Genomic DNA, 13,098 nt, shown 5'->3' with positions numbered 1-13,098 from the left:
GTTTTGGTGGACCAAAATATTTTGCTTCAGAAAATAATAGTTAAATAGAAAAACAGAACAGAATCCTTACCACATATTTCACTCTTCTACAAAGAGCAATCTTCTAATAGCTTCCAGAGAATTAAAGAGTATCTTTGGAAAAATACACAGGAAACACCTTACAAAATGAATCATACTACCACAAGGGTAATGAAAATAACAAGCAACTGTGTTCAACTCTTGGGACAGGATGTGAAAACAAAACAATACAGCTACAGGTGCTCTTTATCTAGCCACACATGAGCAATTTTAATAAAGAGGACAATTCTATTTTGATTCAGGCCTAGAAACACTCCTCATACACACAGATCTGAATCTCAAATATCAGGCCAGAATCTTAAAGGAGGAAAAATCAAGCTAGCATAGACAGAAAACACCATTACTTGGCCATTCTGGCTGCATTTTATGTGTGGGTATAATGTATGGAAAAAATGGAGACTCACTTGTAACAGAATTTGGTCACTCATAGTAAGGAAGCATTTGACTTGAAGGCATTTTGAGCAATGACAGACAGGAGCAGTTTACAACACAAACATAGAAGTTGTTTTATTTTAGGTATATGATATTTATTTAAATTGTTACATAGAAATAGTTTCATCGAATAAGACTTTTGATTAGATTTTTTATCTTTCCTCCTCTGTCTGTTCCAAACAACGTTCATACCTTTTTGATGTTCATACTTTAGTTCCCATGCTCTTCACATGATGAAAATTGATTTATGTACAAAATTATTCTCTGAAAGGCACCTCAATCAACATCACACCTTTTTGTTTATTTGTAGGGCATCACTTGCATAATTTGAAGCGAGAGTGAGGACTATACAACGAACACAAGTCGTCAAGAATAATAATTACAAGAGAGGAAAAATAAAGAGTTTGGCACATGAAAGTTTCTTCACCACTCCTTAGTGTATCATCCCCTTTCTGCTCGCATCTTCCAGCTTTGTGAAATAAGACCTGTATCCTTCCCAAAGTTTGTTTGTGAGCCATCCAACTCCAACTAGCCATGCTTAAAGGCATTTATAAACTATTCTATAACGTGGCATGATCTGTTCCCTGTAGGGGTAGTCACTGGCCATATAAATTGTTCTTTTTGCCAAGACAATATTTCCAGTTCTTGATAATGATGTTTGTAATTAGCTTCCAGGAAAAGTTGCCATTTGGTTACATCCACATTCATTTCCTTTGCTGATGATCTTCCATTCAAGTCACAGGATTCACAGATGAAAACCTCAACTGTCCTGCATGAAAACTCAAGACATATCACCTCCCCCAAAGTTGATGCTATACCATGCGTACACACACTTACATGCAGTTTTTGAGAACGTACTTTACTAACCAGTTTTAACTGTAGGAAAATAACTTTACCTCTCTTGTAGCTAACGGGTTCATTTTCCTGGGGACTCTCCTGCTTCTCAGAACTGCTTGTGAACTCCATGATGATGGGTCCTGATATTACTAGAAAGCTTTCTATTGGCAGCACTGATGGCTAGCTCAGAAGCAGTGACTTTTGGCAGCAGCAGCAGCAGCTGTCTGAACACAGGATGGTCCTCTCTCTCTTAGCATCTCACAGGTTCCATATCTGCAGATCTGAAATTTTTGTGTTTCCTCTTTTTTTCCTCCTTGTTAAGGTTTTTTAGAAGAAAGAAATGGGAAAAATAAAGCCGAGAGGAGCAACTTAAACCAGGATATCACTTCTTTTACTGCACCACACTACCAGCGTTATCATGGCACATGTCAGCATGACTGGGATCAAGATCAGAGTTATGAGAATTTCGTCTGGTGGGTCTTCCCAGTGAACCTTTTCTGAAGTACAGTTTGAAAAGAACTGTTTATGGATTCCAGTGATAAAGCCCTCTGCAAGGGGGTTTGGCCAAAAGCAACTTGCATTGTTGGCTTCATGTTCTGTGCACTGAGTAAAGTTGTCATAATACCTAGGAAAAGTAAAAAAATGAGAAGTTGAAACAGAACACATATGTATATAACTCAAAAAAAAGCTACAATGGCTGCCATAAAGAATCTGCAAGATTGGGTCTATCACATAGATACTCTGCTGATCACATAGATACTCTGCTGAAGGACCTTGAATGGAAGCTATGGGTATCAAACCCGACACATTGAGCCAGATGGAGAGCTGACTCATGTGTAATCATATGACCAAGAGATTCTAGATGAAATACAGGTATCCTGGAAGGCCAGGGGTCAAAACCTGTCTTTTGGTTGCTTATACTATGGCCAGGACTTCCTAATTCCATTTAAACACTGCAGAATTACAACCTCCTCAGTAGAGTCAGCTATAATATCATTAAAAAATATACACACAAATGTGCCAAGAACAGTACAGTTTAAGCAAAGTACAGATAACTCATGCCCCATCTGTCACTGGACAGGAGACTGTGGCCAAAATCACGATGTGATGTTGGAACTAAGCCACAGCACACATTACTGTGTAATAATTCCAGTTCTGGTATATCCTTTAGCAATAAGATGACGATGGGAAAATAAACACAGAAAAGTCAGCTTTTGATAACCTTTATCTTTTTCCCAGTTCCAGCAAGTGCCCAATAGGAAAACAAAGAAAACCATCCTACTTAAACCTGTTCTTAATACTCATAAGAGACTGGGAACTCCCTGAAATGTGTAACACTTGATTTCAACACAGCATGTGTTGGAACTTACCTGTCCAAGGACAACTTGTATTTATTTTACAAGAATTGGCTCTCCCTCAGAAAAAAAAGGAAACAATATGCCTAAATAAGTAATCAGATGGGTTTTGTAGTGTTATCATAAGCCAAGGAAATTCAGGAAGGGAATGGAGTATGAGACAGGAGATCGGAAATTAAGACGATGAAGACTGTCTGGTCAGTACACGAACAGGGGAAGAAATAAGGAAGCTGAATTATTGTCTGTTGCGTCCTTAAGCGTTTTGTTCAGTTCTGTGTGACTCAATAACCTCACTTCAAAGGGAAAGAAAAAATAGAAAGGAGAGAGAAAAAAACGAAACATGATGCCTCAAGGGATGGCATTCTGCATTATTATCCGAAGGCCCAACCTCCTTTTCAGTATGGATAAATACCCAAACGCCTGGTGAATGACTCATTCTTATGTGAAGTACCACAGGGGACTCATGTTGACTCAGTCCTTTGCTGCGAAGCAGTGAAGGAGAGACATTCTGTGTCTGGGTCAAGACTGAATTGATGTCTACTGTGTAAGGCCTGTCTCCAAGGAGCAATGGCTGCCTGCCCATGCTACCACCACCTAGGCTGGGAACACAGCCTACAGAGTAACCTCCTTAGGGTTGTGTTCACAAAAAGAGAATGAAGAAAAAGGTCTCACAAAAAGGTCCTTCTGCACTCTCTCACCTCATAGTTCTCATTCTCAGGGAGTTTGCATTGACATTGCTTTATTCATAGGCAAATACACCGGATGATCTGGCAAGACCACACCCAGATGCTCTGCCACACAGATGCATATATGCACAATATATGTATATTTTAAGAAAAGCAACTAGAAAGGAAGCTTTTGTTACAAGGTCAGCAGCCACAGGGAAACAACAGGAAATAAGCTAAAAATAAAATAAAAATATTATCGGTTTGTTATTTTAATAGTGTCATTCTTCCACGCAATCCCGTAGCATCCATCCTTTTTGTCCTTGGACTAAATTAGAATCCATAGATGTCTAGCTGAGTATGGGAGAGACAGTCCCAAAGGACCTGAAGAATAATACATCTAAAGGCATGCCTACAAGGTTCAACAGACTACAGTGCAGAGGCGGTGGAGCTAGCACTGGGTTGCCCAGACAGGTCAGTGCTCTATCTAGCACAGACACAGGGCAGGGCTCCAGGAAGGATTGGGCTCTGCTCCAACCCTGCTCTGTGCCATGCTCTGGTTAGTGATGCCTGCCACCAATGGGCACCTAGCGTCCCCACTGCCGCAGCCACGTCTGTCCACACTGCCTTCAGGTCCCATCTGTTCTGGCAGAATAACAGGCACAATAAAAAAAATCCTGGTGGTCTGTAGCAGCTTCATATAAATGGGCCCTAAAAGGAAAGACTTCATGATAGAATTTTTTTTTTTCCCTCTCCAGGGTGGTTAAAATATCCTGTAGCAAGTTTACTGTTTTTTCAAGATTTCTGCAGAATTTTGTCATAAAATGTTAGATGGTATGAACAACTAAAATTTCCCACTGATACTGAATTTCAAGTACAAGACAGCCAGAAAAACATGGTTAAATGCTTCCAAAATGCAAGATAAAAAATAATTAAGGAGTTATGTTGTATTTAAAAGATTGAATCCCTAGGAGCTGAGACAGAACATAAGTGTCATCCTAATAGTTTGAATTCCTCACAACACTCACTTAATACTCTTTCTCTAAAAACAAACAGAAAAAAACCTGGTACCTGCACTATAATTGTTTTTTTCAGGCAAATGTGAGAATGTAGATAAAAAATGAAAAATCCAAACTATTTGAGAACTATGCATCTGCGAGTAATAATCCATTCACTTAAATATTTATGTAATTTAGTAATTTAGAGCTTTTGCACTGCAACAGAACGCTCACTTTGAAAAAACAAAAATCCACTGCACGGTACTGGGTAACATCCACTTCAGAAGATATCAACCAAATTCTAATTACCACAGCATTGGCTTTTTATAGTTGATCAATTGGTTTGCAAGGTTTTTGTTTGTTTGTTTATTAAGAGGGAGGTAGGGTTTAATAAATATTTAATGCCAATTCAATTCTCCTGTGTTTAATTCTCTTATGCCTTATATAATTCTCTTAATTCACATTGTAAAGGTTAGGGAAGGAAGCCCTTTCATTCTGTGTAATACACTACCCCTTACAAAGAAGCCCTGGCCTTTGACTGGAGGTACTGCAACATAAATACATAAAAATAATACGTTTTGTGAAAGGAAAGACCTAGAAATTACATTGTATACTTATTCCCAGAACAAGTAATTGGAGAGCAGGAGTATAAGCTCCAGTACTTCAGCCTCGGGGATTAGGAGGAGGTGTGGGAAGGTTATTATTCTCCGCGCTGAGTCACATTTTCAGCCCTCTTTCAGGCTAGCTACAAGGGCCCTCCTTAGTCAATAAGGATATTTACTAGCCAGGTTCTCCAAGCCTCACACAAGCTCTGTGATCAATGGGTTGAAAAATTAATGTAGTCAGGAGTTTCAACTCAATTTAGGAGGCCAGTAGTGAAGGGCGAAAACTAAGCATAACATAGTCTGAGCACTGAAATTTGCATAAAAATATCTTCTCCACTGGTATGCTCAGCAGAATCATTGTAAGTTTTATTGAGGAACCAACAATTGGGTCATACTGCATATTATTGATAATATTCACTGTCAAAAGAACATTAAAAATAGCTAATCCCTCTTTGGAGCAATCTCTGGGCTGTAACACATTTGTCTTAAACAGCTATTTGCAATATTTTAGAACAATACTCTTTATTTTCAGAGCACACTATCTCCTGTACTTTATGATTCCAGTAAACCAGATAATAACAGCCATGTGGTTCATTTTTGTAAAAATTGTGGAAATTTTGAGAGTTATTTTACCTGTGGGAAAATGTATTTATACATGTATACATAACCAAGAACATGGACAGTAGGTAGGTGTCGTTGGAGGTGCTAGCATACACAGGTGCCCTGATGGGACAGTGTTTCACAGAGCCCCCACTTGGAGAAACAAGACAGCTAGATGTATTTCATCTCACCCTTCTCAGAATACTCAGTCGCCTACCTCTTAGGGCACAGGTCAGTCTAAGCGGGGATCTGAACCCCATCCCTAGTTTCCCACAACCCAGAGAAGTAATGTGGCAAATTCTTGGTCTCCCTTAACCCTCCTGCATCAAAAAACTGCAGAGATGGCTGGTTAGTAAAAAAGAATAAATACAGTTCCCTCCTCCAAATTTTCATTAACGAAAGGACCAAGACACCAAATAGATGGTTTCATTAGCAGTTTCAACAAATGAGCACTTTCTGAAAGAAAACTTTTGTTTCAAAAGCTCTCAAACAGTTCTCAAAATGCAGGGTGCCATATATTACATTATACGAGAAAAACTCGTGAAGTCATTTGCTAGATGTGTTCAGTGTATCAACCAGCAGTTCCAGTAAGGGAATTGTGCCGTCTATCCAGCACTCATGTAGACAGGCCACCCCAGAGACTCTCTGGTCACATACAACCGGTTGTGTACTAGGAGGCATGAAGGTTTTAACATGGCTGAATGAGAGAGGTCGGAAATTAAAAAAATAAAGGCCTCCACAATTTCACAACCTCCCTTTACATCTATCAGCTTCCTGATTAGTAATACAATATAATTAAAGAAAGGTATTGCTATCAAACAGCAAGATATATAATCAGTTAATGTATGCTATTTTCAGTCCATTGAGTATTCAAAAATATGGGGAAAAACTCTCCCTAGCAGAAATGGAGTTTGATGCAACTCTGGCAATATACTCCAGGGACACTCACTTCTGCTACCCCACAATCCTGGTCAGAAATCTAGAGGTACTGTTCCAGGATACTACAAGATGTGTGGCATATTTAAATAAATAAACACATTTTGAACCTCTCTGTATTTCTCAGAAGGGACAAGATTCCTCTTTTGCTAGGCCTGACTTGTTATATGATATCAGTCCTCACTCTTGACTTGTTCTGCTGCCTGTTGGCAACTCTAAAAATGTCTTCAAACTGCTAGTTCAATTGCTGGTTACTGGAGAGAAACCTTCTTAATCAATTCCAAAACTGCAAGCCCTGTAGATAAACAGCAGCCCTCATGCATCAGAAATATGTATCCTTAAAACACAGGTTCAACAAAGAAGTTCCTTTATAGGCAGTCATATATTAAATTACATTTCAAAATGAATGATCAGCCCTGTTATAACCCTATTTGTTTCCCTGGAATTATACCTGATATGAATCTAGCCAGTAAGGTACTCTTCACTGAATAGCATAGAGAAACTAAGTAACTAGACTCCCAAAGATGGAAAATTAATTCTATCTCACTTGCTTTCAAGAAAAATGCTGAAGTTCTCAGAAGAAGAAAGCTTATACATCTTGAGTCAAATACCATTAGTAGACATGTCTAAATGAATTTATATATATATATAAATATATATATATATAAAAAAGCAATCAGCCTCTTCTCAAAACAATATTCAGATAAAGGCCCTTTAATGATACTTTTTCATTCTAGCATGTTTTTTGGTACTTGGAGTCTCCACCAGGTCTGGAATGAGAAATATTGATAATAATAAATACCATACCATGAGAAAGGCTCTTCTTACAGCATTTCCAGCTGTAGTGGAAGCAGGAAGTACCAAATAACCTCACAAAACAGCCTACTCTTGTGTGACATCCAGCCAAATTTTCTAGAATTTAAGGGTGTACCAGCCTAGATGAACTTCAAATAGCAATCCAAACCTTAAGATGATTCTCTCTTGAGGCTTCACCATCACTTTAACAGTGAAGCTTTAGTTTTATGATCAGCTATGAGCCTACAAATATGATAGAACGCTTCCATGCCTTTTTCATTCAACGTCTCTCCAAACAGATTTGCAGCTACATCTCACCATTCCTGTAATCCCACATCATCTTCTGCCAAGGGGAGTGTTCTCACAGACACACTTGTACCTCCCTAGTCAGACCCGATTTGCTGTTCTGCAACATAGGATTAAGCCAAAAGAAAATAATACGCTACGAAAGGTAAGGAAGGAAATGCATGCAGAAAAAAAATGGCAAAAATCCCTTACTGGGTTAATGACAATATTATAAAGTAAAGTTTACTCTCACACCACTGAATAATGGGCATTGTGACAGATTTACTCATTGGAGTTGAAAATAATAAATACATTCTGGTGTTCTTTGAAATAAATACAGAACTCCACCCTTGGCTTCACATCAACAGCTTTCTGGAAAATGAGAAATGGCTGAATAAACCTAACTGAAAACCCCAAAATGCACAATTATTAGTAAACTCTTGTTAACTTCTTAAAGATATAGCAAGGAAATAAAAAGAGCAACTCTAGATTTAAGCAACAGTTTAGATATCCATCTCCCATGAGCAATAGAAGCTACCATATTAAGCAAATGCAGAATAAGGAAGGAAATGTAGCCTGACATCAGGTTCTATGCTATAAAAATAAAAAATTTAGTATCACAGGAATTTTACCAAGCTTTTACTAGTAGTCCTGAGCTATATTTTAATCACTACTTAGTAGTAAACTCAACCCATTCCTTAGGGAACACTAGTTCAGAGGAAAAGCAGCCAATACTATGCCATGGCTATAGGATCCAACCCCATAAGCCTCTTGTATTAGACAAAAAAATCAAAACAGCAGGAGGAGGCAAATCCTAATTCTGCAAAAAGTTAAGTATATGTAACCAGCTTCTTATGTGTACCACATCAGCTAAGTGGCCATCACCATCAGTAATGAGGTGTGGGAAAAGATGTACTTAACATACTGAAGAAGCTGCACTAGGTCTCAGATGCTGCCAGCCACCTCGTGAGTTCCCATTTCAGTGGCAGAGAGAGAAATTGAGACATAGGGAACGCACTAGGGAGGACAAAAGAGAATGCAGGAATGCCAAGGCAGCGCATGGAACTGGCCATCGGGGAATTTCTGGTAAGCGCCTGGCTTGCAAAGGTTCATCCACGTACTGCATCCTCCAAATATGAGTTTGTTTTGTTCCTTAGAGATGATTACACAGTTACAACATTACAGTGTCACCCTCTTCACCGTGATCTGGCTCAAGAGCTATGGCTTTAAATTAGTTTGACTAAAGCACTATTTACTATGCTATTGTATAAACAATGAATTATGCCAGAATATATTACTTAATCATGAACTCTTCAGGGACAAAGGCAATCTAGAAGGAAGAAGGCTGAACTACTCCACAGAAATCCTTCTAGAATAGCTTCCAGAGGAAAAATACATGCGGCAACAAATGTGCTATGTGCACGTGCTATTTTAGTGTGCTCAATATTTAGAGGAGAAACATAGAAAAAATTATATCTTTCACCTTCATTATGACGAAATGCTGTTGTCAAGGAGTTTTTGTGTATGTACATATATTTGTATACATATAATTGAGCTTCAGTGGCCATGGAAAGCTAAACCTTTTGCCACAAGATTTTGTTGGAAAATGCTTCTTAATTATTGAAAATATTCATGGGAGGGATCACTGAGGTGAACAACAACTCTGCTGGAAATTTTCAAGTTGAGGCAAATCCCTTCAACAGTTTGATGCAACAGATATTAAGCTGCTATGTTAACTTTCAAATACATATACATTGGCCACTTGGTATTTCTGGGTTACAATAGCACATTTCTTATTGTAACAATAGGGTCACCTGTGATGCATCAATTTTAAATCATCACTGGTCACTTTCTAAAGTTTACTTGAATTACAATTTTGATGATAGAGCAGCTGACAGAGACCACAGTTACAGCTGCAGCTAATTTCTGCATAAGCCCCTAAGACATAGCAGAGTTGTTTGTTAACAAGTGCTGCTGTAACCAGATATCCTCAGGTTTGCAGCAGCAAACCTGCTATCTCAATTTAGAATGAGCTTAACATATAACACTGCCAACAGGACTGAGGCCTGGATTTGGTACTATTTTAGGAAGTTTGATGCCTGCTCTCTGTCCTGGTCCTACACCAGCAAACGTTGTAGTAACACTTGCATTTGATAGAAAACAGAGAGAACGGCAAGAGGGAAAAGAGGAGCCATTTATTATTCATGGAAAGTTGAAAGAAAGCAGAATAGTTTTAAAAACAAACTTCAGTGTTGTAAGCAAAAAAATACATAAATAAACAAAAGCATCTCAATTCCCAAACCTTGAAGAAACATTAACCATAAAATGATATTTGAGAACAGTGAGACTGGACAGTAGGTGGAGGAGAAACAGGATTCATTAAAAATATAAGTTTTTACTATACTGTACCTTTCATTTTAGAAAGCTATGATATTACAGCTAATGAAGATAGAGTGATAAAAGGTAGTAGAATTACTGCTTTCTTCTTCTTGGTCTCCTGTTGATGGGTTGTTTGAGATTTGTTTGTTTAAAATTTTGTGCTTCAAATTATTTTAGAAGCAGAGTTTAAGAGAATAATCTGGGTCTGGAGGGACACAAGCCATTATGGAATCTACCACAAATTCTTTAGAGTCAGATTTTTAGAACTACTGAAATCCCAAAAGACAGTCTCTAAAAGCCCCTGAAGCCTGTTATTTTGAAATCAGTATAACATAGATACCCCGGCACATACAAATTCCCTATGAAGTATTTCCAAGCCTCTTTTTCTTCCTCTTCCTTTGGTGACTACTAACGTCTCTGTAGCAAATTTCAGGTACAATCATTCAAAACTATTTGGGAATTCAGGTCATATAATTGAAAAATAGTGGCAGTTTAACTTGGCAGATGCAAGGTTTCTGCTCTCTGTTGTATTCCTCCCCGCCCAGCACCAACGTACGCACTCTTCGCAAATCAGTTGCTGAATCATCACGATGCGCAGAACAACGTGGAGCAGTCAATCTTACAGCACCACGAGGAGCTGTGCTGGTTTGTCCTGCAGATGTTCATGAAGGAGAGGCGTTGCCAAGAGAATCTGCGTGTGCTCATCAGTCAGACATCCCTGTTTCTTATTTGTCCCTCTAAATAAAGCTTAAGTAGCATTGTCCAACCTCACAAAAATATTGTGTAATAGAAGACAATGTGGTCTCTAATGACTACCTTAATAGGGGCCATATGTGCCATATATAAATAGTTGCATCCATTTCAGAAGCCTTAAAACTTCTCAAGCATAAAACAAAAATCCCTGTATTATTTGATTGCCTTGTAAGTGTTAAAATGAAGCATACAGTAGCTATATCTGTTTCTCATTCTCAACCCTGCTATAAAGTACAAGTTAAGCAAAGCAAAGAAAACCTGCCCTCACAATTTTCACTGTGAAAGAACCAGACAAATGCAGCGTTATTTCAGTATCACTTCACAACATCTGTACTCAAAAACTTACACAAGTGAGTATCCCTGCAGTGACAGTGAGAGACCAGATACCACTGAAAGAAGAAGATACAAATAAAACCAGTCTGGATGACTGTAGAGTTTTGATTTCAATGTCAGACAGCAGTTATGAAACGCTATCTAAAATAAAACAACTGATTCTAAATAGAGATAATAAAACAAAAAAAAGCATGCAAGCTTGCTATTTCAAACACTGACTTCTCCACACAAACTTTTAGTAGCTAATGTATTTTACTGATAGTTATAGGCAAATAAAATATTGTTAATAATGTCTATGTATCATCTAATAACTTTCATACGTTAATTTACAAAGGAAGTAAATGTCCTCATTATTTTACAGGTGGGGAAAACTCAATCATAATAAGGAATCATGACTTGCTCCCAGCAGAGCTGGGATTAAAACATGGGTCTCCTGGATTCTGGACCAAGGCTCCAGATTACAGTCCTAAAAAGGAGTGTGGATTGTAAAAACCTGGAGAGCCTGAAGTGCCCAAACCCGATGCAAAAATGAAGGGAAGATCAGAGACCACACCTACATAAATCAGCGCAGCTGCTTCTTCTTGTGGCATCACGCCCTGACATGCGTAGGAGTGAGGCAGGGACATCCCACATGGCACAAGAAGGCATACGATGCCAAACAGCACAAATTTCAGGGCTGAAGACCCTGTCCTCCTCAGTAAATCTGTGTCTGCCCCCCATAAGAAAAAACAAAAAAAATAAGGAGGAATATTTATCCCCCACTCAATTTTAAGATCCATTTTAAGCTGATAATATGATAGGACAGGTTTTCTATACGCATGATGTACGTGGAAGCAGTTAAGACCACACAGGAGCAAACGCTGCTATAAAGGCTTCAAAGCTACAGTAAAGCAGAGACATCACTGAAGAGCACTTTCACAAGTACCCCTAGCTACCATGACGTTCAGCCTACCTCAAGCTGTTTGGCGATATTAATTTGGGAGGGTTGCCACAGCAGTCAGGTTGCATGAAAACAGTACTTTTTATTACCACTTCTAAATGGTAAGCAGCAAAACTATGAAGGCCAGGCCCCCTTAACTAGGGATTAAGGTTTCTCATGTCTATCTAATAAAATGCAAACTTTGATTCTTTTCCTGCAATTGCAACTAGGATATTGAAAACAACTTTTTCCTTTGTGAAATCTCCACTGTTTGACCGTATACTACAACCTTTCCTCCAATGTGAGTAATCTCTTTTACACAGTTGCCTATTTTCATGAAACTTGTAGGAACTTAATGTGTTATGATTATCTCTTCTCTTTTAAATGTGGTTGAAGTCACCCACAGGGTCAGTACCTATTGAGAGCGAGCTTAATTATTTAGGTAACCAGGGGGTTGCCAGAAAGTAGCTTTTTATTGAGAGAAGGTAGAGTTCCAGAAAAGCTCAGTTTTCAGTCTTTGAGGATTATTTAGGCAAAGAAGCTGCATAGCATTTGCCAGAGGGGAAGGGAAAGATTCCCTGAGCTTCTTTCTGCTATTTCCTCTACGCCTCACTGACATACATAAGAAAGGAAAATGCTCTCCATGGCGAACACAAAGTTACACCTGAGCTCTCTCAGGCGACAAAAAAAATTGCAACAAACTGAAAGAGATCCACTGGTAAGGGAGACCTGAAGCTGCTCATTTGCAAACTAAAAAAATATGAACTACTGCCTTTAACTCACCTAATTTCCCTGGTATTCCACGTACCCTGTAACTCTGTCCTGAGTATATGCAAGAAACTTGGTTTCCTGAATGTTCGTTCAGACTTCGATATAAATTCAAATTACATTCACATCACTGGAGATTGCATTCCAGTTTCTAGGTTAAGGGGAATTCAGTGACAAACTAATTCCACAGAGGAACGTACCTCCTCTCCCACTTTGTTTTCCCACAAAGCAAACCTCAGCATGCAGGCTGGATCAGACCTCTGACACGCTTTAACAGTGACCTGATTTGGGTTACTAGCAGAGAAAGCTCCTGGAGCAAGGCACAGCAAGTAAACCACACCACCATACCAGAAATTTGAC

General features: G+C 38.7%; 1 protein-coding gene across 4 annotated transcripts in view; it reads right to left on the bottom strand.

Annotated features, from left to right (window-relative positions):
- Positions 1–580: 580 nt before the first annotated feature.
- RAMP3 (receptor activity modifying protein 3) overlaps positions 581–13,098 on the bottom strand; it is a 59,374-nt gene continuing 46,856 nt past the window's right edge. For 2 of the 4 annotated variants that reach the window (XM_026123596.2, XM_026123597.2), the window contains exon 4: positions 581–1,972. In XM_026123596.2, the coding sequence (XP_025979381.1) occupies positions 1,717–1,972 (256 nt within the window). In that variant the 3' untranslated portion in view covers positions 581–1,716. The remainder of the gene's footprint in view (positions 1,973–13,098) is intronic. The other 2 variants (XM_064506649.1, XR_010387700.1) reach the window with 2 other exon arrangements.

Source organism: Dromaius novaehollandiae, chromosome 2, assembly GCF_036370855.1.
Source record: "Dromaius novaehollandiae isolate bDroNov1 chromosome 2, bDroNov1.hap1, whole genome shotgun sequence".
NCBI lineage: Eukaryota > Metazoa > Chordata > Aves > Casuariiformes > Dromaiidae > Dromaius > Dromaius novaehollandiae.
The sequence above is the reverse complement of the archived record's forward strand: the minus strand, read 5'-3'. Positions and strand labels throughout refer to the sequence as shown.